The 27143-nt window shown below is 36.2% G+C and overlaps 1 protein-coding gene across 3 annotated transcripts in view; it reads right to left on the minus strand.

The window, feature by feature from the left end:
• Positions 1-27143, minus strand: part of SGCZ (sarcoglycan zeta) — a 314292-nt gene that overhangs the window by 19283 nt on the left and 267866 nt on the right. For 2 of the 3 annotated variants that reach the window (XM_028164506.2, XM_007174038.2), the window contains one exon: positions 24059-24181. The exons of the other annotated variant lie outside the window; for it this stretch is intronic. In XM_028164506.2, coding sequence (XP_028020307.2) covers positions 24059-24181 — 123 coding nt within the window. The remainder of the gene's footprint in view (positions 1-24058; positions 24182-27143) is intronic. 3 annotated transcript variants of the gene reach the window in all.

Raw genomic sequence — 27143 nt, forward strand, 5'->3', positions numbered from 1 at the left:
AAAAGGAGTTTAAGGTAGTGAAGGGCCAAGGAGGGTAAATCTAAGTTCCACCGTGTTGACCCTTTTTAAGATGATCTTATTTATAAAAGTTCAGACTGAGTGAGAATTTTCACCTTCTGATCATAGAACAAGATCCATTTCCTTCCCTTTTCTTTATTTCCAGGTAAGTGAATTTGAGGGAGGGATAGGTCACAATATTCAGTTCTTTCTACAAGCAGCAAAGCTTGAATGAAAATGTGGAGAGTGAGCTCTGATGTAGTATAGTATTAATTGTTTCAAGACATAGGTCCATAGGGCATTTAGCAATTTGCCCACAAGCAGCACTAGCCTTTAGTTAGAGTGATCATTGAACTACAGAGAACAGGGCACCTTACTTTGACCTTTCTGGAATTAAGGCTCAATCTAAAACCATGAACGGCTTGAGTTCATTAGAGTGGACTTCACCTGGGATCATAGTTATCTGAAGAGGTCATGTGCTCAGGTAGTTGAATGATACTCTATCTAAACTTTCATTTATCGACTCCATTTGATTTTCCAGGTTGACAGAGCTTTTTCTAATTTAACTGAGCAAAATAAAATGATTTTCCTTTCCAAAAATCAAAAGCAAAAACACTCGTTAAAGATGATGAAAAAACAGCCTTCTTTTTTTTTTTCTTTTGTAATTTTACATAAATGAGATCATTCCCTTCAGAATAAACTTTATTTCCTTTTGGTTTAATCATCTTCAAACATCTCGGTGTAAGAATGTCATGGCTGCTCCATCAATGGCCCCAACGCTAGCTCAATACAACGCAAATAAAAACTACAAATTTTACACCTACAGAGTGAAGCTGCTTCTACTTATCATCAAGAACAATAAAAAATATATTGATTCAATAAGCAATGAAAAAATTGCCACCAGGAAATTAGAGCTAACATTTAAATTCCTTAAAAGTAAGTGTGTATATAGGGAAATATGCTAGAATCACCAGAGGACTCCTCTACAGAAAACAGCAACGCAGATCTTGATCTTGAATCACAGAGGAAGAGGTTTTTTTCAGTCTGTAACATCTATATTATGGTTCTAAGGGTAAATGTACAAGGTTCTGCTCCAGTAAATTCCTTAGATTGCAGATTTCAGTTTATAAGCTAAAAGCTATCCACATTTGTTGACCTCTTACTGGATTTTATTAGTTGCTGGTGGTTTTTTTTTGTTTGTTTGTTTGTTTTGTTTTTTCCTAGAGAGGATATGTAAGGCATATACTGTTTATTTATTTAACTGTTTTCACAAATTTAGAGCAATTATTTCTTTAAGGAGTTTGCTCTTCCAGTATGTTTTAAAATATTTTATTTCTGTGAGTGGACAATTCTTAGAAATAGGTCTTTGAAAGTAAAGTAACAGTTTTAGATAAAACTGATTTTGTGACTGTGGAGGGGCTGGCATTTGAAACAACATTCTAAGGCACAAATTTCTAAATCTCATGGAGAGACTCCTTTGGCATTTTAAAATAAGATATAATTTCCAAGTGGGCTAGCTATCCATGGGCAAAGTTCACAAGTTAATTTCTACTATTTTATAATTTTGAAAACTTCCCAGACAAGATGCCAGAAATATCATTAAAGAACAGTAGCAATATTTATTTTAAAACACAGAATGGCACATATAGTATAATAACTTAGTACAGAATATATCAATGAAAGTGAAAGTAGAATGTTATCAAAAATTTAATTTTACAGTGAGGATGAAAGACTGATAAAGGTGTTGATTCTAAATATCAATATAGAAAACTATTGTTGATAAAAAAAAAAGATACTTGGGCTTCCCTGGTGGCGCAGTGGTTGAGAATCTGCCTGGAGCCCTGGTCTGGGAAGATCCCACATGCCGCGGAGCAACTAGGCCCGTGAGCCACAACTACTGAGCCTGCGCGTCTGGAGCCTGTGCTCCGCAACAAGAGAGGCCACGATAGTGAGAGGCCCGCGCACCGCGATGAAGAGTGGCCCCCGCTTGCCGCAACTAGAGAAAGCCCTCGCACAGAAACGAAGACCCAACACAGCCAAAAGTAAATAAATAAAAGTAACTACATTATAAATATAAAAGATTATTAAAAAAAAAAAAAAAAAAAAGATACTTGAAGAAATAAATGTATAATAATACCACCTAAGGGGCTACATTGAAAACTGCATAAAATATCATAAATAATTAACTAGCTACAGACTTCCAGATAATGAGAAAATTAATCTTATCCTCTCACTTTTCGTTCCAAAATGAGCCAAAAGGGCAACAATTAATAAGCAACAATGATAATCTTAAAAGGAAATCAGTGAGGAAAAATAAAAGCCATCTGAGCCAGAAACAAACTCTCACAGCATAAAAAATTAAAAAATATATAAATATATATTTCCCTTGAATGGGAAAATTTTACAAACATCAGACTATTGGTAGGGTTGCCAGACTTAGCAATTAAAAGTATTGGACACAATTAATTTTGAAGTTCAGTTAAACATAAAATCGTATTTTAGTATAAGTATGCAATACTTGCAGAGGATATACTTATACTAAAAATCATTTGTTGTTTGTCTGAAATTCAAAATTAACTGGGCATCATATATTTTACCTGATAAATCTAACCATTAGTCAACATTTATTTGGAACAAAAGGTAAAGATCTGCTTCATCCTCACTTCAGGAAAAAAAAAAAAATGTGTGATGAATTCTCACATCTTAAGTTATAGAAATCATGGAAACCAGAAAGGAAGAGGGACAGAAAAAGGAGAAAAAGGAACATAACATAGACATTTATTAATATGTATATTTAAACTTGTTGACTAAATAAATATTTATTGTTTATTGCTTTTGAAAAGGACTGTTCAAAAGGGCACAATGTCAGTTTTGCTTGATTGTATAGATGCTAAAGGATATTTCAGGTAATTTAAAGTGATGACGATGTTATAAGATATAGAGAAAACATAGACTGTTAACTCTTGTCATGGTCAGGAAAAATGATGCAGGCAAACCTCATGGTCAAAAAATACTGGATCTCATTCATAGGGTAATTTCTAACCTTTAAACAAAAGAATAAGAATAGCATATTTTTTGTTAGAAAGAAGAAAGAGTATATAAGAACTGTGGCCCTACTTTATACTTAAAAACAGTTTTAGCCATAAGCTACTCTTTACAAATGCCTAACATAAAATAATCTCACCCAATTAAAAACATCATTAAAAATAAATTTATGTATCCCTCCTAGTATGGCTATCTATACTCTAAATGCTATACTCTAAGCTACTCATTATCAACCCATTGGCCTCCATATATCCTTTGGGAGGGCATTTGCTTCAAAAGGCAGGACAAGAAAAGGAAACCAAAAATTCCTGGTATTCCCAGGTCCTCAACTTCATAGTAACTGAAAAAAAATTATGTGAAATATAGCGTCTCTCCAGCCACCAGCTTCATGATTTCCACTGTGGTTAATTTCAGATACTATTTTATGGGGTTATTGGGTTTGTGTAGAAGAACCTGTGATCAGTAATATATATACAAGCAAGGCAAAAATACCTCTATGCTTTGAAATATTAGTTTTATATAAATTATCTCATTTTTTTTCACCAACACTTTTAATATACGGAGATGATAGATTGTTTACACTTGAAAAATGAGGATGCTCTAATCAGAGAAATTAAATACCTTATCGATGAGGCTAGAATCTTGGAGTTCAGGTTTTCTATGGACACACTATGAACTTTGAAATGAGCCATTTTGGGAAGCAATGCCACCTCCTTCATTCCATCTAAGTGATGTTGAGCAAGTTATTTAATCTCTCCAAACTTCAATTTCCATTGATACAAATATGTATAGTAATGCCAACCTTGCAGTTTGGGTTAGGTTTTTTTTTTTTTTTTTTTTTTTTAATTCTTAGGCCAAATCTGCCACTGCTCTTACTTTTTTTTTTATTTTTTATTTTTACTTATTTATGGCTGTGTTGGGTCTTCGTTTCTGTGCGAGGGTTTTCTCTAGTCGTGGCAAGTGGGGGCCACTCTTCATCGCGGTGCGCGGGCCTCTCACTATCGCGGCCTCTCTTGTTGCGGAGCACAGGCTCCAGACGCGCAGGCTCAGTAGTTGTGGCTCACGGGCCCAGTTGCTCCACGGCATGTGGGATCTTCCCAGACCAAGGCTCGAACCCGTGTCCCCTGCATTGGCAGGCAGATTCTCAACCACTGTGCCACCAGGGAAGCCCTTGGGTTAGGTTTTAATTAAATAGGATACCTGGTTCACTGTAAGAATTCAGTATTCCTTAATTCCCTCTCTCTCTCAATTTCCTTTATGAAAGTCAGCCACAGAAGATGTACACATTGTATCTGTAGAGTTAATGTCCCAGCATGGGTCTACTCATTAATATGTGAAATCTCTATTCCCAAAATGTCATAGCTTCAAGTAACATAGTCTCATGCTGAATTCTGAAATTTGAAATTTAGACACTGAAAAGATATTCTTGAATGTTAAATATTAAATGCATTTTATTAATCAAAACTCTCTTCACTAAATCAAGGAATTCTCTAATGCAGCTGCTTAGGTACCAGATAAGATCAATCAATGCTCAAATAAGCTCTAAGAACGAAGTTTCTTCTAAAAAAATGTCCAGCATGATCTTACTTTTAATTGAACTTCATCATAATATTTAAAAAATTGAGGAAACATGAAAACAAAAATGCATAGTAGACCCTTTAGTAACTAAAGTGGATGGATGATGATTTTTTTCATGTTTTACACTTACTAGTTCTTTGTGCAGGATATAATAGAAATGCATCATTTGAATAATTGGAGTAGGTAAAACAGTCATTAACTCTACCAGGGTTTTAGTTTCCATTCAAAAATCAAAGGAAAAGTTAAAGAAAGTGTAGTACAGGGCATCATTCCTTAGAATATTTCTCTTCTCAAAGTGAAATTGTAGTCATGAATTGGTAAGAATTCCAACCTAAAAACTTAAGGTAGAGGAATCTGAGTAATGTCAACCATACCACTTCTCTTATCTAATCCATGGGATTGTTAGGAGACTTAAATAATCAAAAAATTAATTAACAGTAGACAGCATTTTAAATTGCTATACTGGAAAAGGGCTGAAGTCTAGGGTGAATTCATGTAGATTTCAGGGGCAAAAATATTCCTGTTTATTCATTATCTTCAAGTTTGATCCTGTGCTATTAAATGCATATAAATTACTTGGTTAATTAAATTGAAAGACACTTTACAATATTTTCTTTTTAATTATTATTCGATTTGAGATCAGGAGCCTTTTTCACTCCTGTAGTTCCACTTCCTAGCACTTTTATCTATTATAATATAGACATTCATTAGTATGTCTCTCTGAAGTTGTTGAATAAATAAATGTTTTCTTTGGTTTGGAAGTAAGATGAAGAACACAGCAGCAGAAAGCTGCCTAGAAGGAGAGCAGTCCTCACTAGGGCCTCTATGTGCTGCTCAAAAGGCTGCGACGGACGAGGCTAAGGTCTGGCGCAGAGTGCTTGCTGTTCTGGAGAACCAGAAGGAAGAGTAAAAAAGAGAAAAGCCAGGTGGATTGGGGACAAAGGAATGAAGAAAGACTGGGGCACTCTGTGCGAAAAGAAGCTAAAGAGGAGTAGAAATATTGTTGAGTTAAATTCTATTGTTATTTGTCTCGATGTTTGCCAATGAGATCTCCTAGTGCTTTCAGTTTTTCAATAAAATCTACCATGATCTTTGTATTTTTTGAGCTTTTTTTTGGAGAGGGACAAAGAAGGGAATGAATGTCACACCCAGCTCTATATGGGACGGAAGAAATAATAGGAGGCACGAGGCAAAGGATGTTAAGAGAGCATGAGTATCTGTCCGCCTGCCCTCTTCCCCTGACAATTAATGGGAATGTAGGCAGCATTTTAAACTCCTGCACTAGAATAGGGATGAGGTCCAGGGTAAGTTCATCTAGATCTTAAGGGCCAGAAGGATTCTTATTTATTCATTATCTTCAAATTTAAACTTATGCTACTGAATATTTCAAATTCTTTGGAAGTCTTCACACTTTGCTTTCTTTTTTCTTTATTTGCATCTCTTTCCCCTCAGATCTAAATTGGTAGAGTAAAAGATTGGACAGGGAACAGTTTCATTTTATTCCCAAATCTGCCTCTAATTCATTCTTTGATCTTTGACAAGTATTTAAAGCCGCCCCCCCCCCGTTGCTATTTGTAAAATTAAGCTCTAAATAACATGATCTCTAAGGTACCTTCAATTTCTAACTGTCACAAGTTACATAATTTTTTCTGACATGTCATAACCTGTATACCTCTTCTCATTTCTCCTTAAATACAAGTGAAAGTAAGTTTGCCCCTGCAAATCGACAGAATATTAGGGGGAAGGGATGGAATAATCATATTGGCAAAAGTAAATTATTAACTATCATATCTTTTACTCCGTTAAAATGAGTTCCTCTGAATCCTGAAAGCATCATTACCCTTTAAAAGGAGAAATGTCAACCCATTTCAACATACATCTCTTACTTGTGTTATTTTAATAGTCTAAATGGTGTTCCTGCTTCCAGCTAACTGCACAAAATACCACCTATACATTGCTATATTAATCTTACCAAACCTCTTGATATCTCACCTGTACAAAAACCTGTAATTATTTTCTTGTATAATGCTTTTACCCACCATTCAAGACTTCTGCTTGAATGCAAAATCCATTCATTCAGACTTATTTTCCTTTACTCATCTATAAATCTATTTACTAATTTTCCCACCTGTTAAGGTAAATACAATCTGTTCATTCTCTGACTATATTTGGGGTTTACTACCTATAGCACTCATTGGGAAGCTACCACATCTATTCTGAAATTTTACATGCTAAATTATATATTACTCCCCCTCTAGGCTAAAAAAATATATATATCAAAGACGGTCCTTATATCCCATTGTATTCTTGTGAGCAACATGGTATCTTACATATGTGAGGTAATTAATAAATATTGGTAAGGACCAATATTTCAAGGACTTTCTTCTTGAAAGCTTTTTTCCCTCTTTTTAACCCTCCTAGTTTGATTAATGGTACAATCATGCCCTAAAAACTCAAGTCAGAAATGGGGAAATATACTGAGATGCCCTTTCTTGTTCAATTTCCCTATTAGTTTACTTCTTTTTACAACTTCAGTATCACTTACATTTTCTCCCAGTTATTCCTCGATACCACAGCCAACTAATGTTCTGAAACTCAAAGCTGACGGTGTAATTCTCACTTAAAATGCTTCCGGAATCCAAAAGTCGGTGGAAGTCAAACCCGAATTCCTTAGTAGGACTTACCTGTTAGCAGTTTTCTGCATTTTATACTCCAGTGACAATAAAACTTTTGCAGATTTTGAAATGTTTATAAACTGTTAAGAGTACTACTTCTTCCCGACGTACCTCTCTTGCCCCTTTAATGGTCATCTCTACTCATTTTCAGGATCTGATTCTAAATGATTTTCTCTGTGAAATATTTTCTGTGTCCTTCCTGCTCTTCCTCTTTCTGCTCAGTTTTCCCAGCTCCTTGTGAAAATTACTATACATGGCAGTTATCCTGCTTTGCAATTCACGTTAAACTTCTACCCAGTAATTTATGAGTTCCTTGAACTCAAGGACTTTGTCTTAATAAATTTTGTATGCTTAGTACTGATCTTGAATTCTGATATACAGTTAAGGATCAGTAAATGAAAGAAAGAATGGGAATGAAAAAATTAATAAAAGCGTGAATAAATTAAAAATTATGCTGCAGTATTTTATGATTGATATGTAAAACTTGCTAAGTTTATGTTTCCCAGTATATTTCTTTGTTTAATACTTCAAAACAAATCAGGTTATTAATATCCTGAGGTGATGATCTGAATTTATTAAAACTGTTATTATGAGCCTATTCAATGTTAATTTTTCTAGTAAAACAGGGAAGCAGTATTGTTAAATTGTCTCTCTGAAACAGAAACAAACCCCTACCATGTTGTTCATTTGAAAGTAGAGAATAAGCTGCCAATATTTCTGAAAATAAATTATTTCAAAATCTGTTTTTACTTTTCAGTCAGCATTTTTCATAATTTAAAAAATATCTCAAGGCATTTACTCTCACATGCCAAATCATGTCCTCTTTTCAACTTTCTAAGGTTTTCAGAAGATAAAAAGACATCATGGGAAAGATACTTGACGATCAGATTGAAAATACATTAGAATAAAGCTATTTTCCTCAAGAAGAAATATTCAAAAATAAAATGTTTTATCACTAATAAAGAAAATTAAACTTAAATATATCAAGATTTGAAATTATGCAGAGACGCTTCTTGCTCATATTTTATAAGCTTCAAGTAGCTTGTATTTTTCTAGCATTTATCTCTGATTTTTAGGGGGAAAAAAGCTCTTCTTTTGTTAATTCCTTCTATTCCTTTTAATGAAGCAAAAAATAACTGAAATTTAAGTGTGTGGAGAAAACAAAAAAGAAAAAAAAATTCAAATTGAATGATACTTGATGGAAACTACATCTAGGAAAAAGATATAGAAATAATCCCTCTTTCAAATTTCCACCTTCAGAAAAGAATATCAGAAGGTCAAGCAGAGCTTTCATCATTCACTCTTAGGATATATATTTTCAGAAAATAATAAGTAATTCCAAGGTCTATAATTACTAAGGTTGTCATATTGCCCTTTACCTTAATAACCACTAAAGGAATAAGAAGCAATATACACATGAGATGTTTAAAAATCTTAAATGAACACGTGTTACCAACAGCATATCTTTAACAAACACAATCATAAGATTCTTTTGTTATGGATTTACCAGAAGGCAGCTACATTTGAATTGATTGATCACTCCATTGTGCACATTCTAACAGAAACTGAAACATAAAAATATGAAGTAACTTGATAACAAATGAACTACCTATACTTTTTTTTTTTATTTTGCAAAGCATTTCATAAAAAATCAGTTCATGATGTGATTTGGAAATTTAATAAGACAAGATCTCTACGTGAATTACCTTTATACTACATTTAAGTTATCTTTGCAAGCTTTGAGACACTTAATCTAGTAGTGTATTTTGTTTTGAGGTTTGGACATTTTACCTAAATACAGATAGCATAGCTAGTGCTAGTTTTGCTTCTTTAAGGTCCCATTCATTTTTATGCAGGCCTATTTTCTGTATAGCCCTTTCCTTTACAAACTTTATCATTACTTAATCCACATGCAATTTAAGCTTTTCTGATCCCTGTGGAAATCATTTATCTAAAAATGGACTGTTAGTTGTACCATAAACTCAGGTTCTTTGGGAAAATAAAGGAATACCTTAATCCTGCCTTTTTGTCTTATTTTATTCTTTAGATTCTGCACCCCTATTTAAACTAGTTTCTGGAGAACAGCAAGACGGGCTTTCTACTGCTGTTAGTCACAGGCAGGAAGATTGTGTTTCCAACTGGTACACCATGCTGATCATTGCAAGTGGAACGCACAAGGACAGGTACTCATCTTAGCAACACTTTTATTTCTTAATGCTTTTCCCCCTGATACTTCTGATACATTGTCACTAAAGCACATTCTATGGAAAATAGAAATCCATAGAAATTTATCCAAAAGCGGTGGTACCCAACTGCCTTTAGTGGCTTCAGATACTACCTGTGTTTATGGATTTACAGGCATACCCTGGAGATATCGTGGGTTCGGTTCCAAACCATGGCAAGAAAGCAAATAAATGCAATAAAGCAAGTTACACAAATGTTTTGGTTTCCCAGAGCATATAAAAGTTATGTTTTTACTATACTGCACTCTGTTAAGTGCGCAATACCATTACGTCTAAAAAAACAATGTACATACCTTAATTTAAAATATTTTATTGCTAAATAAATGCTAACCATCAACTGAGCCTTCAGTGAGTCATAATTTTTTTTGCTGGTGAAGGATTTAAAATATTGCAAGAATTACCAAAATGTGACACAAAGATATGAACTGAGCAAGTGCTGTTGGAAAAATGGTGCCCATAGATTTGCTTAATACAGGGTAGTCACACACCTTCAGTTTGTAAAAAACACAATATCTGCAAAGTGCAATGAAGCAAAGAGCAATAAAATGAGGTATGCCTGTATCTGAAACTTTCTACAATCATTTTTTCAACTGAAAAAAAACTTGTGTGTTCAAAAGATGCTAATTCTATAAATGGCTTTATGGACCTGAGCTACAGAGTCAATATATACAAATCAGCATCTGAACGCAACTAGGACTTCTAACATGGTACCTTATTAAACACAGTTTAGTTAGACTTTCCTTCTAATCTCAATATAGCTAAGTGATTCTAAAATATCAGAGGGACTTCCCTGGCGGTCCAGTGGTTAAGATTCTGCTCTTCCAATGCAGGGGGTGCGAGTTTGATCCCTGTTCGGGGAGCTAACGATACCCCATGCCTTGCGGTCAAAAAAACAAAACATAACAGAAGCAATATTTTAACAAACAATAAAGGCTTCAAAAATGGTTCACATCAAAAAATATTTAAAAATAAATAAAACATCAGAGTTTAACCTGTCATTTTCTGAGTGTCTGTGCAGTTGTGGACAAAGTCATAATTTGTAATCTTCATTTGGCAACCTGCCTTAATACATATGTTTTCACTCTTTTACTAATAATCGTTTTATAAAAATTGAGGTGAAAAATGCAAGTCTCAAAAAGTCTATCCTCCAATAACAGGATACTGTGGCATTCACAGATAGAGACCAGTTGGGAAACAGCTAGGAAGAAAGCACTTGCTAATGCCGAAACAAACTCCCTTCATCCTTTTGTTTCTATGAGTTTTTTTTTTTTAACCTCTTATTGTTCCAGATGCTCCTGTGAATTTTATGTTATCACTTGCCATGTAATTCATTGTGTGCCAATAGGGAAACAAACAGAGCTTGATTTATCTGAGTTTGTTTTCTACTCACAAGAGGTTAGGTAGCATTACTTTTTTAACATCTTTATTGAAGTATAATTGCTTTACAATGTTGTGTTACTTTCTGCTGTATAACAAAGTGAATGAGCTATAGTATACGTATCATATCCCCTCCCTCTTGTGTCTCCCTCCCACCCTATCCCACCCCTCTAGGTGGTCAAAAAGCACAGAGCTGATCTCCCTGTGCTATCCCCGCTGCTTCCCACTAGCTATCTGTTTTACATTTGGTAGTGTATATATGTCCATGCCACTCTCTCACTTCATCCCAGCGTACCCTTTGCCCTCCCCGTGTCCTCAACTCCATTCTCTACGTCTGCGTCTTTATTCCTGTCCTGCCCCTAGGTTCTTCAGAACCTTTTTTTTTTTTTTAGATTCCATATATATGTGTTAGCATATGGTATTTGTTTTTCTCTTTCCGACTTACTTCACTCTGTATGACAGACTCTAGGTCCATCCACCTCACTACAAATAACTCAATTTCGTTTCTTTTTATGGCTGAGTAATATTCCATTGTATATATGTGCCACATCTTCTTCATCCATTCATCTGTCGATGTATACTTAGTTTGCTTCCATGTCCTGGCTATTGTAAATAGAGCTGCAATGAACATTTTGGTACATGACTCTTTTTGAAGTATGGTTTTCTCAGGGTATGTGCCCAGTAGTGGGATTGCTGGGTCACATGGTAGTTCTATTTTTAGTTTTTTAAGTAACCTTCATACTGTTCTCCACAGTGGCTGTATCAATTTACATTCCCACCAACAGTGCAAGAGGGTTCCCTTTTCTCCACACCCTCTCTGGCATTTATTGTTTGTAGATTTTTTGATGATGGCCATTCTGACTGGTGTGAGGTGATACCTCATTGTAGTTTTGAATTGCATTTCTTTAATGATTAGTGATGTTGAGCATCCTTTCATGTGTTTGTTGGCAATCTGTATATCTTCTTTGGAGAAATGTCTGTTTACATCTTCTGCCCATTTTTGGATTGGGTTGTTTGTCTTTTTGATATTGAGCTGCATGAGCTGCTTGTATATTTTGGAGATTAATCCTTTGTCAGTTGCTTCGTTTGTAAATATTTTCTCCCATTCTGAGGGTTGTCTTTTCGTCTTGTTTATGGTTTCCTTTGCTGTGCAAAAGCTTTTAAGTTTCATTAGGTCCCATTTGTTTATTTTTGTTTTTATTTCCATTTCTCTAGGAGGTTGGTCAAAAAGGATCTTGCTGCGATGTACGTCACAGAGCGCTCTGCCTATGTTTTTCTCTAAGAGTTTTATAGTGTCTGGCCTTACATTTAGGTCTTGAATCCATTTTTAGTTTATTTTTGTGTATGGTGTTAGGGAGTGTTCTAATTTCATTCTTTTACATATAGCTCTCCAGTTTTCCCAGCACCGCTAATTGAAGAGGCTGTCTTTTCTCCATTGCATATTCTTGCCTCCTTTATCAAAGATAAGGTGACCATATGTGCGTGGGTTTATCTCTGGGCTTTCTATCCTGTTGCATTGATCTACATTTCTGTTTTTGTGCCAGTACCATACTGTCTCGATTACTGTAGCTTTGTATTTTATAGTCTGAAGTCAGGGAGCCTGATTCCTCCAGCTCTGTTTTTCTTTCTCAAGACTGCTTTGGCTATTCGGGGTCTTTTGTGTTTCCATACAAATTGTGAATTTTTTTTGTTCTAGTTCTGTGAAAAATGCCATTGGTAGTTTGATAGGGATTGCACTGAATCTGTAGATTGTTTTGAGAAGGATAGTCATTTTCACAATGTTGACTCTTCCAATCCAAGAACATGGTATATCTCTCCATCTGTTTGTATCATCTTTAATTTCTTTCATCAGTGTCTTACAGTTTTCTGCATGCAGGTCTTTTGTCTCCTTAGGTAGGTTTATTCCTAGGTATTTTATTATTTTTGTTGCAGTGGTAAACGGGAATGTTTCCTTAATTTCTCTTTCAGATATTTCATAATTAGCATATAGGAATGCAAGAGATTCCTGTGCATTAATTTGTATCTTGCTACTTTACCAAATTCACTGATTAGCTCTAGCAGTTTTCTGGTAGCATCTTTAGGATTCTCTATGTATAGTTTCATGTCATCTGCAAACAGTGACAGTTTTACTTCTTCTTTTCTGACTTGGAGTCCTTTTATTTCTTTTTCTTCTCTGATTGCTGTGGCTAAGACTTCCAAAACTATGTTGAATAATAGTGTTGAGAGTGGGCAACCTTGGCTTGTTCTTGATCTTAGTGGAAATGGTTTCAGTTTTTCACCATTGAGAACGATGCTGGCTGCAGGTTTGTCATATATGACCTTTATTATGTTGAGGTAAGTTCCATGTATGCCTACTTTCTGGAGGGTTTTTATCATAAATGGGTGTTGAATTTTCTCAAAAGCTTTTTCTCCATCTATTGAGATGATCATATGGTTTTTAACCTTTTTATCCTTCAGTTTGTTAATGTGGTGTATCACATTGATTGATTGGAGTAAATTGAAGAATCCTTGCATTCCTGGGGTAAACCCTACTTGATCATGGTGTATGATCCTTTTAATGTGCTGTTGGATTCTGTTTGCTATAATTTTGTTGATGATTTTTGCATCTATGTTCATCAGTGATATTGGTCTATAGTTTTTTTTGTGGCATCTTTGTCTGCTTTTCTTATCAGGGTGATGGTGGCCTCATAGAATGAGTTTCGGAGTGTTCCTCCCTCTGCTATATTTTGGAAGAGTTTGAGAAGGACAGGTGTTAGCTCTTCTCTAAATGTTTGATTGATTTTGCCTGTGAAGCCATCTAGTCCTGGGCTTTTGTTTGTTGGAAGATTTCTAATCACCGTTTCAATTTCAGTGCTTGTGATTGGTCTGTTCATATTTTCTATTTCTTCCTGGTTCAGTCTTGGAAGGTTGTGCTTTTCTAAGAATTTGTCCATTTCTTCCAGATTGTCCATTTTATTGGCATATAGATGCTTGCAGTAATCTCTCATGATCGTTTGTAGTTCTGCAGTATCAGTTGTTACTTTTCCTTTTTCATTTTTAGTTCAGTTGATTTGAATCTTCTCCCTTTTTTTCTTGATGAGTCTGGCTAATGGTTTATCAATTTTGTTTATCTTCTCAAAGAAACAGCTTTTAGTTTTATTGATCTTTGCTATTGTTTTCTTCATTTCTTTTTCATTTATTTCTTTTTTTTTAAGTAATTTTAATTAATTTATTTATTTTTGGCTGCGTTGGGTCTTCGTTGCTGTGCATGGGCTTTCTCTAGTTGGGGCGAGCTTGGGCTATTCTTCATTGCAGTGTCTGGGCTTCTCATTGTGGTAGCTTCTCTTGCTGTGGAGCATGGGCTCTAGGCATGTGGCCTTCAGTTGTTGTGGCATTCGAACTGTAGAACGCAGGATCAGTAGTTGTGGTGCTCAGGCTTAGCTGCTTCATGGCATGTGGGATCATCCTGGACCAGGGCTCGAACCCATGTCCCCTGCATTAGCAGGTGGATTCTTAACCACTGTGCCACCAGGGAAGCCCTTATTTATTTATTTCTGATCTGATTTTTATGATTTCTTTCCTTCTGCTAAATTTGGGGGGGGGGTTTGTTCTTCTTCCTCTAATTGTTTTAGGTGTAACTGAGGTTGTTTATTTGAGATGTTTCTTGTTTCTTGAGGTAGGATTTTATTGCTGTAAACTTCCCTCTTCGAACTGCTTTTGCTGCATCCCACAGGTTTTGGGTCGTAGTGTTTTCATTGTCATTTGTTTCTAGGTATGTGTTGATATCCTCTTTGATTTCTTCAGTGATCTCTTGGTTATTTAGTAGTGTATTGTTTAGCCTCCATGTGTTTGTATTTTTTACAGATTTTTTCCTGTAATATATATCTAGTCTCATAGTGTTGTGGTCAGAAAAGATACTTGATACGATTTCAATTTTCTTAAATTTACCAAGACTTGATTTGTGACCCAAGATATGATCTCTCCTGGAGAATGTTCCATGAGCACTTGAGAAGAAAGTGTATTCTGTTGTTTTTGGATGGAAGTCCTATAAATATCAATTAAGTCCATCTTGCTTAATGTATCATTTAAAGCTTGTGTTTCCTTATTTATTTTCATTTTGGATGATCTGTCCATTGGTGAAAGTGGGGTGTTAAAGTCCCCTACTATGATTGTGTTACTGTCGATTTCCCCAAAGGTTGTTAGCTTTGCCTTATGTATTTAGGTGATCCTATGTTGGGTGCATAAGTATTTACAATTGTTATATCTTCTTCTTGGATTGATCCCTTGATCATTATGTAGTGTCCTTCTTTGTGTCTTGTAATAGTCTTTATTTTAAAGTCTATTTTGTCTGATATGAGAATTGTTACTCCAACTTTCTTTTGATTTCCATTTGCATGGGATATCTTTTTCTATCCCCTCACTTTCAGTCTGTATGTGCCCCTAGGTCGGAAGTGGGTCTCTTGTAGACAGCATATATACGGGTCTTGTTTTTGTATCCATTCAGCCAGTCTATGTCTTTTGGTTAGAGCATTTAATCCATTTACATTTAAGGTAATTACTGATGTGTATGTTCCTATTACCGTTTTCTTAATTGTTTTGGGTTTGCTGTTGTAGGTCTTTTCCTTCTCTTGTGTTTCCAGCCTAGAGAAGTTCCTTTAGCATTTGTTGTAAAGCTGGTTTCGTGGTGCTGAATTCTTTTAGTTTCTGCTTGTCTGTAAAGGTTTTAATTTCTCTGTCAAATCTGAATGAGATCCTTGCTGGGTAGAGTAATCTTGGTTGTAGGTTTTTCCCTTTCAGCACTTTAAATGTATCCTGCCACTCTCTTCTGGTTTGCAGAGTTTCTTCTGAAAGATTAGCTGTTAACCTTATGGGGATTCCCTTGTATGTTATTTGTTGCTTTTTCCCTTGCTGCTTTTAATTTTTATTCTTCGTATTTAATTTTTGATAGTTTGATTAATATGTGTCTTGGCGTGTATCTCCTTGGATTTATCCTGTATGGGACTTTCTGTGCTTCCTGGACTTGATTGACTATATCCTTTCCCATGTTAGGGAAGTTTTCAACTATAATTTCTTCAAATATTTTCTCAGTCCCTTTCTTTTTCTCTTCTTCTTCTGGAACCCCCTATAATTCTAATGTTGGTGCATTTAATGTTGTCCCAGAGGTCTCTGAGACTGTCCTCAATTCTTTTCATTCTTTTTTCTTTATTCTGCTCTGTGGTAGTTATTTCCACTATTTTATCTTCCAGCTCATTTATCCTATCTTCTGCTTCAGTTATTCTGCTATTGATTCTTTCTAGAGAAGTTTTAATTTCATTTATTGTGTTGTTCATCATTGTTTGCTTGCTCTTTAGTTGTTCTAGGTCCTTGTTAATGGTTTCTTGTATTTTCTTCATTCTATTTCCAAGATTTTGTATCATCTTTACTATCATTACTCTGAATTCTTTTTCAGGTAGACTGCCTATTTCCTCTTCATTTGTTTGGTCTGGTGGGTTTTTACTTTGTTCCTTCATCTGCTGTGTATTTCTCTGTCTTCTCATTTTGTTTAACTTACTGTGTTTGGGGTCTCCTTTTTGCAGTCTGCAGGTTCGTAGTTCTCGTTGTTTTCAGTGTGTCCCCAGTGGGTAAGGTTGGTTCTGTGGGTTGTGTAGCCTTCCTGGTGGAGGGGACTGCTGCCTGTGTTCTGGTGGATGAGGCTGGATCTTGTCCTTCTGATGGGCAGGACCATATCCGGTGGTGTGTTTTGGGGTGTCTGTGAACTTAGTATGATTTTAGGCAGCCTTTCTGCTAATGGGTGGGGTTGTGTTCCTGTCTTGCTAGTTGTTTGTTGTGGGGTGTCCAGCACTGGAGCTTGCTGGTCATTGAGTGGAGCTGGGTCTTAGCGTTGAGAAAGAGATCTCTGGGACAGCTCTCACCAATTGATATTACATGGGGCTGGGAGTTCTCTGGTGGTCCAATGTCCTGAGCACAGCTCTCCCACCCCAGAGGCTCAGGCCTGACACCTGGCCGGAGCACCAAGATGCTGTCAGCCACACGGCTTACATGTAAATGGGTTACATTCTCCAATCCAAAGGCACAGGGTCGCGGGCCTTCTGCACTCAGCTCCGTCCTCCAGCCACGCATCATCCTCCGGGTCTTTTCAATATGGAGAGGCTGCTTTGGATCCAGGTCCAGCTGCATTCTCTAGCATCTAGAAGAAGCAGCTGATGCCCACATCCTCCCTTATCCCTGCTGCAACTTGTCACGATCCTGGAGCGCCTCCATTTGTGAATTTATAATCATTTCAAAATAAAAGTTGACAGTTACTCTTCGGTTGGCAATTTCCCTCCTAAAGTCAGAATTTTGGGGCTTCAACCTGAGCACTTACCTTGACACTTAAGCCTATTTAAAACGTGTTCCTGAGGACAGTTTTGAATTTGCCAAAAAGTGATCTCCAGCCTACCTGTGAGCATGCATGGGAGGGTTAAAAGAATTGGAGTTATCTAATCAGGCCAGTGAAATCAGGATTGAGACTCTATTTCAGTAATAAAATGATGTATCCTACAGAGTAAGGAAGTTTGACACGTCCACTGAGAAAGAGAACAAAAGGAGAAGTGAAATGGACTGAAACTGCAGGATCCCCTTTCAATCAATAATACAGAAGGCCTGTGTTTCACTCACTCAACAGGGACTACAGTCTTCCACTGTTTGCAATCCAATTACCTTAGAATCCTACTTCTGGTTTTATCAATTTGGCAATTGATATTCAAGGGGAATAGGCTAAGGGACCACAGAGTCATTGATATGTCTAGATTCTCTGAGATTGACCATTGTATTAAAGCCACATCATCAAAAAGCTACAAACCTATCCTATGTAATTATATATCCCTGTATCAAGATCTTTACAGCATTGAAAGTTAATATTGTATACTTCATTTATTCCATATTTAATAAAATAATTTACCATATTGCTATGGACTGAATTTTGTCCCTTCAAAATAAATGTGTGGTGGCTATCTCCCCCAGTGTAACAGTATTTGCAGACAGAGCCTTTGGGAGAAAATCAGATTTAGATGACGGAGATGGTGGGACGCTCTTTATAGGATTAGTGACCTTATAAGAAGAGTCAGAGATACCAGGGCTCACTCTCTCTCTGCCTTGTGAGGACACATTGAGAAGGCAGCTGCCTGCAAGCCAGGAAGAATGCTCTAACCAGAACCCAACCATGCTGTCACCTTGATCTTGGACTTCCAGCTTCCAGAACTGTGAGAAAAATTAATTTCTATTTTTTAAGCCATTCAGCTTATGATATTTTATTACAGCAGCCTGAGTTGACTAAGATGTATGTGGAGAATATTTTTCTGTACTCTGAAAAATGTTATCTGTGGTTTATTAATTACGTGTTCAAATTTATATTTTATTGTTTGAAACAATGTCAAGCCTGAAGAAAAGTCATGAGTATAATTTAAAAAAGAAAACAAAAAACTCTTGTATACCCCTTGCTCTGGAGCCCCATTCAAGTTTTGCTAAATGTGATTGGCTTTAAAAACAAATCCACAAATTCTTTGAAACTCCTTTCATAAAAGGAAAGCGGTCCTCTTTTATGACTTTCTTCACATTTCTATTATACCAATTATATTTTCAAGAAGTTTTGCTTTAACAAAATTAGGAAACATTTAAGTCAGAGCTCAGAGAAATAAAATAAGTCACGGAGAAGACTGTCAGTAAGGTGCTCAGAGCAAGCAGCTATTTTCTGACAATGGCATAGTTCATTATTAATACACTTCAAAACCTGCAGTCAGTTTTCACCCAGAAATGTGGGGGCCAGAGTGGTACTCATCTTTAACATCTCTAAAAGCTTTATCCTCCGTAAGTTTAGAAAACTAGAGACAGTAACCATGCAGATGTGCTTTTGAAGCATTTCCTCAGGCTCGCTGGGGTGGGAGGAAAGGAGGAGGAGGACTAATTTAAAAAAAAACTAGAAAATTGAGTTGAGTGATTTACCCAAGTCTACAGACTTGAAATGCCACACCGAAGAAAATGAAGTGATTGCACCTCACTTTCCTCAGCACCTGATCTCATCACATTTCTTCAGGTGCCATTCAGACCAAGCAGCTCCATCCTGCTGGTTGAGTGTTACCATGTTCTTAGCATTTGGACAGCCTGGAGGAACAACAGTCCTATGTAATAGAAAGGTTGATTCCAAAGCTGACCCCATCACAATGTCCCAATTTAACAGACAAGAACAAGGATGTAGAAGACTAACTAATAAAGACAAACCAGAAAATACTGATTTCAACCCAGAAACATAATGTTTAATTTAAAGGCAGCTCTTTGGAAAACTCTTTCTTCTGTTGTCAAATAAGCATTGGAACCTGTCTATCTTTCCAACCATTCAATTAGAACAGAGACAAAGGAATGACACTCTTGGCTTTCAAGCAAACACTAGGGCACAGAGTGGATGCATGATTCGGATTCACTATTCTTTCAAATTGCCAGTTTTAATTTCTACCGCCTGATAAAAAAGAGATATCCTTTTTTCTCATACATTGAGCCATTTTCTACTTTTCTCTCAAAGGCAAAACAGAGAGATCTAACTCCAACTAATGGCTTTTAATTTAATTTAACATGAAAATATCGTATAGGACTAAAGTCTTTCACTTTATAAAGTCAAATGACCTGCACTTTGTTTTCTAAGTTAATATACTACTTGGAATAAAAATGAAAGTACAAATCGCAGTTGATTGATTCTGCCTAAATTTAAGAGTCTTCTGCGTGTATAGGTTCATATCTTTTATTTATTGACCTGGTCTCAAAAGATAATTGCATTAAGTAATATCTTTGACCAATATTAGGGAATACAAAGGAAAATAAAGTTGTCAAGTATGCATATGTGAGCTAAAGTGTAAAACTCCCATATATTCAATGATATAGACAGGGTATGTTAAGGTCAAATAAGTATATTCAAATTAAGATTTAAGCAAAGTACTACGGAGCAAGTCAAGTAATATCAAGAGTAAAAACATTAAAAATTGAAAGCATGTGACTGACTGACTGCTGAACATGCCGATGGGGTAATGAGGGGTGGTGGTATTCAGGTAACTACCTGCCACTTTACTTCTACCCTCCTGCACCTTGAAAGTATTTAAATGCATCAAGTACCTCCCTGCTATGCTCCAAGTAGAGTAAATTTGAGTATCCGGAGCCACACTAGATCTACAAATAATTTTAGTCATAAGTGATTTTACCTCAGCTGGATAGACACACTTATTATCTAAATAAATTCATCTACTTCTGCCACCTGGAAAGAGAAGTCCATGTACAAAATGCCATTTTTCTTAAAATATAAATTAGAAAGGATCCATTTTAATCCCTATGGATATTACTTAAGTAGAAAATTTCTGTGTCACAAATTTTAAATTCTAGAATCAACCTCACACAGATCTCTTGTCACATGCAACTTTGAAGTCTTGTCAGCACTGCTACCTAATTTACATGAAATACCCTGGAGTCACTGTTTCTTTGTAGTATAGTTTGTTAAATATTTAAGCACTGCTTTAAAGTACGTATGAGGTTACTAATCAATCCCAGTGCCCTTAAATTGCATGCTACGCTATGCACAATTTCCTCCTCTAAGCATGTGAAATTCTAAATTATATTTGCCTTTGATAACTTTATTTTAGAAGTATCACAAGAAGGAATAAAGCTACTATAAAGTTCATATGCGGTATTCTGGTAATGGAGTAAGGACCTCACAGGAATTTGAGAATGCGTGTGTATGTGTGTATGTTTGTGTCTGTGTCTGTGGGTCTATCTGGGTTCTTCTGTGAGAAACAGAAGTGTGACTGGATACTGAGGGGAATTTTAATCATATTAAAGTACTCCCCTGGGGCTTCCCTGGTGGCGCTGTGGTTGAGAATCCGCCTGCCAATGCAGGGGACACGGGTTTGAGCCCTGGTCCGGGAAGATCCCACATGCCGCTGAGCAGTTAAGCCCGTGTGCCATTAACTACTGAGCCTGTGAGCCACAACTACTGAGCTTGCGTGCCACAGCTACTGAAGCCTGCGTGCCTAGAGCCCGTGATCCACAACAAGAGAAGCCACCGCAATGAGAAGCCTGCGTGCCACAACGAAGAGTAGCCCCCGCTCGCCGCAACTAGAGAAAGCCCATGCGCAGCAACAAAGACCCAACGCAGCCCAAAAATAAAGAAATAAATAGATAAATAAATTTATTAAAAAAATAAAAATAAAATAAAGTACTCCCCAACTTAGCATTTATTTATGAAAGATGTGGCCCTTGCATACCCGCATCAGGTTAAAAGCCAGGGTTACTTGTTACAGACACTCTCATTGTTCCCTCCTGTGTGATGCTTCCATCCTTTACAAAAATCTGCCTGGATTCTATAATTATGAACTCAAAATTGTATTAGTTTATTATTTAGGATCTTCTGGAGTCATATGATACATAAACATATTGTAAAACTGATTAATTTTTTGAGATAATTGGAAAATATAAACAAGAGTATTATGAAAAATAAACTCAAAGCTGTGTGTATATGTTTGAGACAGAGAAAGAAATGGAAAAACAGAGCTAGAGTGAGATATATGTATTTATCCATCTATACATCATACCATGCATACCATGCATACATCACACACATACAAAGGGGAGAAAGAGAGAAAGAATGAATAATAGGTCAGCAGAGATGACTGCCCTAAGACAGTTAACTGAAAAGCAAAAAAACCGTAGATATTTTAGGGAGCACTTTTTCCTCTGACTTAATTGTCTAATTAACAATTGAAAGATGGCAACCAGGCTACCGAGAAAAAGAGGAAATAAATGTGAGTATCCATCTACCTCCAAGAAAAATTAAGAAAACTAGTTATTGGGTCTAATTTTGTGAAGACAGTACTTCACTGCAATAGTTATGAGAAAAATCAAGGTAATATAAAGATCAGAGAAAGTTAGAATTCCATGAGATCATAAAAGCTGTCAAGAGTTCCAGAACTACCCTTCACTTATGAATACAAAGTACCCAATGCCAATATCTGAAATGGATGAAATAATTTTTGGTTATGTGTGTAATATCCTAAAAGCTATGAGGATTATTTTGGTATCAAAGCTGATAACTGCAGGCACTACCAAGGTTTAAAGATTGTTAAATATTAAAATCACATCTGCCCAATCCCTCTGAGTGCGTTTTTACTCTGATTCCTGACTTTCTCACCAACTAGCAGCTCAGGTGTTAGCATCAAGGGCCCTAAAGTCAATGTCCTTTCTGATTTGTTTGTGCTCTTTGCCAAGGAAAATCCTCATGATTTTTTTAAATAAATTTATTTTTTCTATTTATTTATTTTTGTCTGCATTGGGTCTTTGTTGCTGTGTGCAGGCTTTCTCTAGTTGCGGCGTGCAGGGGCTACTCTTTGTTGCGGTGTGCGGGCTTCTCATTGCGGTGGCTTCTCTTGTTGTGGAGCATGGGCTCTGGGCACACGGGCTTCCGTAGTTGTGGCACGCGGGCTCAGTAGTTGTGGCTCAGGGGCTCTAGAGCGTAGGCTCAGTAGTTGTGGCGCACGGGCTTAATTGCTCCGCGGCATGTGGGATCTTCCTGGACTAGGGCACGAACCTGTGTCCCCTGCACTGGCAGGTGGATTCTTAACCACTGCACCACCAGGGAAGCCCTCCTCATGATTTTTTAATTAAAACAATTTTTTTTGGCTCCCTGACTGCCAACTCAAGACTTAGGGAGGCCAATGTTTACCTCATGTACATGTTTACTCCTGACCTTTTTAAGGAATCTTAAGAAAGAAAGAGAAATGAGGCTGATGGGCAGTCCCGGGAACCAGCCCAAACACTAACCCAATGGTGCAGGCTCCAGCTACTCATCAGAAAACTCACGAAAGAAAGAAAGGAGGCCCTCGGGGACAGTAAGGATGGTGGTGGTAGATTGTGAGCCAGACCAGAGATGCCCAGTGAGGATCCCCATTCAACAATCTTTGTTGAATTTCATTGCTATTTAATAGTGTATCTTTCTTGAAATCCACACAGACCCTGGTTTCTGGGATATTGGCAATATCAATATTATCTTTATTAATAAAAACGAAAAGCTAACCTTTACAATGTCTTCTTTATGTGCCCCAAACATTCTAAAAACACACATGCACACATAGGCATGCGCATGCACACACATGAAATTTGAGCACTAACAATATCATTATCATTTCAATCATTTAGATGAAGGAAAATAGACGGCATAGATTTACTCAAAATATTGAATGGTGGAGGCAGAATTTAACCCAAAGAGCCCAAGAGCTGAGGTCATTTACCATGCAAACTGCTCTCACATGGCCCACAGGCTCTGTTCTACCTAGATATGATAGATATCCCATGAGCTGTCCCCAAACTCAAATTTGGGAAATGCTAAGCCAAACATATTTAATTTTTAAAATATAGACCTCTTTGTATTTTAAAAACATTTTATCAAAATAATATGTATTGTGGTTGTAAATCAAATTATTCAAAAGAGATTGTACTTACAATGCTTAAAATAGTATTAATAAAATTCTTCCCCATTCCCAATCGTGCTTTTAACTTTCTGCTATTTCGTTCTTGTTTTTGCTTTTTCATTTCAGTTGGTCGTTGACACTAATGGTCCTAATATTAGAATAATGACTATAATAATGTCTCAATAATAGGTGATTAGCACTATTTCTTGATTTATATACTTTTGAAGACAATTATGAGCCCAAAGAACAGGAATTTAATTTACTTATAACCTTCCCCTTACTTCATTCTAAAGTTGATATTTACATTTTAGTTCTTCTTTTGCATATCTTTTACTTTTAAGTAATACCTCTAAATTGTATTTATCTATCACCTTGAGTAATCTTTAATCATTGTTTGCACCCCACCTTTTCTTCCACCATCCACACTCAATTTCCTCCACCTAACCCTGCCGGAGACGTGCAGCTTTGTTTTTATATCATTAAGGCTAATATTTATAGTGTCTTCCGCAACCACGACCAGAGCTTTCTGTTTATGACTACTGGAAAATCAAATGATGTGATATCATGATATTATGCGAGACTCAATTTCAGGCGTGGGGACCATAGATATAAAAAAGTAGTTTCTTGTTCAGTTGCGTATTCTTTCAAGAAGTAAACAATGTTCCAAGACCTCCATCTACAGTACCTGTAACTTTCAGCTTTTCAGCCCCAATGGTAATCTCATCTTCATCTGCAGAAAACAGCACCCTGCCATCTTCACTTGCTCTCACTTCAAATCTTTTACACTGAGCTTCCACAGCATCAGCTCCTATGGTCAGAGGAAAGGTTTAAAAATGAATCTGGTATCCAGGAAACCATTAACATGTATTTTTTTTTTTTGAAAAAGAAGAGAAATACATATATTATTTAATCTCTACAGTATGTTTTATACCTAAATTAATATTTAAAAATTACCATCCTTTTCAGGAGGCTGTCTAATTTGGTAGGGTATTGCTGGGCTAGGTTGGTTGGGTACACATCTGACCTCTAAATCCTGACATAGTCCTGACAAGGTCTGTGTGGGTTTAGCCAGTTAGAAAATCTTTGCATATACACAAGGAGAGACGATGTCTGCTTTGTTCTTGGTGGCAGCCTGAAGACTTGGCATTATACCTGGCATGTGCTGGATGCTTAATAAGGACTTGTGGACTGAAGGATTCTCGTGTTTTCTGTCTGCAAGTAGACAATAGTGCCCATACTTGCTACATCACAAGGTACTTATAAAGCATTATTCAGTTGTGAACCTTTAGTTACTCTATACTTCATAGATTCTAATACTGCAATTTGTTCACTCTTTATTACTACTGAATGTGAATCCATTTTAGATTCAATATTGCAAATGTATGTGTATATCTATATATACATACATAACATATATATTTAGTGTTCTCCAATGTATCTTCTAATCAATAATTTTCTTTATTAAAATATTTTAAATAAATACAATTACATCATGTAATTGAAATCTATTTTCAATTTATTGGACAATTTTGCACATTAATCCATCCACAATCCACAAAGCCAGTTCCCATATGTGGAAAACATAATTAATTTGAGAGTGAGCAGGGCTTCAGCAAGAAGATCAAACTGGTCAGCGGGTGAGGAATTGCTATTTCCATAACAGTGATTTCTTTCTTTTGGCATAGCGCATTTGGCATATGGATCTGTATCTTCCCCTCCTGTTAAGATCTGGAACATCCCTCTGCTGCTGTCTACATCAGAAACTCTTGGCAGGTACAATGTGGTCCACTCAGGGACCTGGGCATAGCACCCTTTGTGCATATTTCTTTTCATTTCTCTCTACATATGCTATGGACTGAATGTTTGTGTATGCCCTAAATTCATATGTTGAAATCCTAACTCCTAATGTGATGGTGTTAGGATATGGGGTCTTTGGAAGGTAATTAGGTCATGAGAATGGAGCCCTCCTGAATGGGATTGGTGCCCTTATAAAAAGACACAAATAAGTTTGCTTTCTCTCTCTGTGCAGTCTATGGAGTGAGGACACAGGGAGAAGCTGGCTGTCTGCAAGCCAGGAAGAAGCCTCTCACCAGACACTGGATTTGCTGACACCTTGATCTTGGACTTCCAGCCTCCACAACTGTGAGAAATAAAAATCTGTTGTTTGAGCCACCCAGTCTATGGTATTTTGTTACAGCAGTCCAAACGGACTAAGACAATGTACTACCATTTTTTGTTAGCTATATGACCCCCAGGAATTCAAAACAGGAGATTATATTTGCATTCCAAAATGCCCTCTAAATTTAAAATTGTGTCTAGTTTCTAGTAGGCATTTAGTAGGAGAATGTTGTAGAGGTGAATGAGTGCAAGACTTAACTTTCTTCCCGTTTCCTTAGTCCTCAACCCCACCTCAGCCCTACTCTCAACCTTAGTCCATGGGTTTTAGTACCTACACTTTAGTAACTTACACCTCCCCATCATCATAGCTCCTGAGGAGTACTTAATAAGAGGAAGACATTATTCCACACTGGTAACACGTGGGATAATTTCTGTAAAAACAAGAAATTTTTCTTATATTCTGAAACTACATATATGTTTTCAGATCCACAAAGAAAATGTGAAAACCTCCAATGAGAACAATGCTAAATACTTAAAAACTGGTGTTAACCATGCAAGCTATCAAGTTCAAAACAGCATGAATTGTATTTTAAAGTCTGTTTTTTTAAGCAAATAACTTTCCTTATGAGATTTAATGGTCATATTGGAGAAACCATGGAAGACCTATCGTTCCTGGTCACAGTCATTGCATTTGATCTTGCAAACACTATTTCAGCAGCCTGTGTTCAGTTCATTTTGTTTTCTTCTAATCATGGCCTAACTTTCCTGTATTGAGCTTTTAATCTTTGAACCATAATAACTCAAATGGATGAGTTTCAGTTGGTGGTTGACACTAATGGCCCTAATATTAGAATAATGACTTTAATAATGTCTCAAATGGATGATGTTCAAAAACCCATGTTTGAGGCCACATGTATTGATAAAAGTGATTTCTGAGTTTTGAGGCTTCTGTGTTTCAATCTATCTTCAGGGCACTGAGGCATACATTAAATATGAACTGCCTAAAAGATATTACAGATACTATACACGTAAAACTTAACATGTACACTACCTTGGTTCCTTCAAATGTATTTAATTATTAGGTGAATTGATCCACAAAATATATCACTGACTTTAATGACACTGAAGTATATAGATCTCTGTGCTTATAGATACATACATAACTACACACTATATACACACACACAGCAGCAAGACTTTTCTTGGCATAATACTTAATGTTGTTATATGGGAGACAATTTATTAACATAAAAATGCTATATTATAAGTCACAGAAACTATTAGAAATATAAGTTAAGTGTCTGGATTTGGCAAAGTCAGTTGAAATCTTAATTCATTACATTTAAATAAGCAAAAGAAAATAAGCAGATTAGAAAACATTTATGCACCTGGAATAGAAGAGATGCATCTAGGCCATAAATAAATGGATAAAGACTCATCCAATTGAAAAATAGATATATACATTAATACAGCAGACTACACTCTATTCAACATATTAGTATAATTACAGAAGGCAAAATTGCAAGCAATTAGCAATGCATTGATAATAAGTAAATATTTTAAGTCAGAAAATAATTTTGAATGTATTGTGCTTCTGTATATTACTTTTCTGCAAATGGAAAGCACTTAATATATGTAATTGGACATACATT

This window comes from Balaenoptera acutorostrata, chromosome 21 (genome assembly GCF_949987535.1).
Source record: "Balaenoptera acutorostrata chromosome 21, mBalAcu1.1, whole genome shotgun sequence".
Lineage (NCBI taxonomy): Eukaryota > Metazoa > Chordata > Mammalia > Artiodactyla > Balaenopteridae > Balaenoptera > Balaenoptera acutorostrata.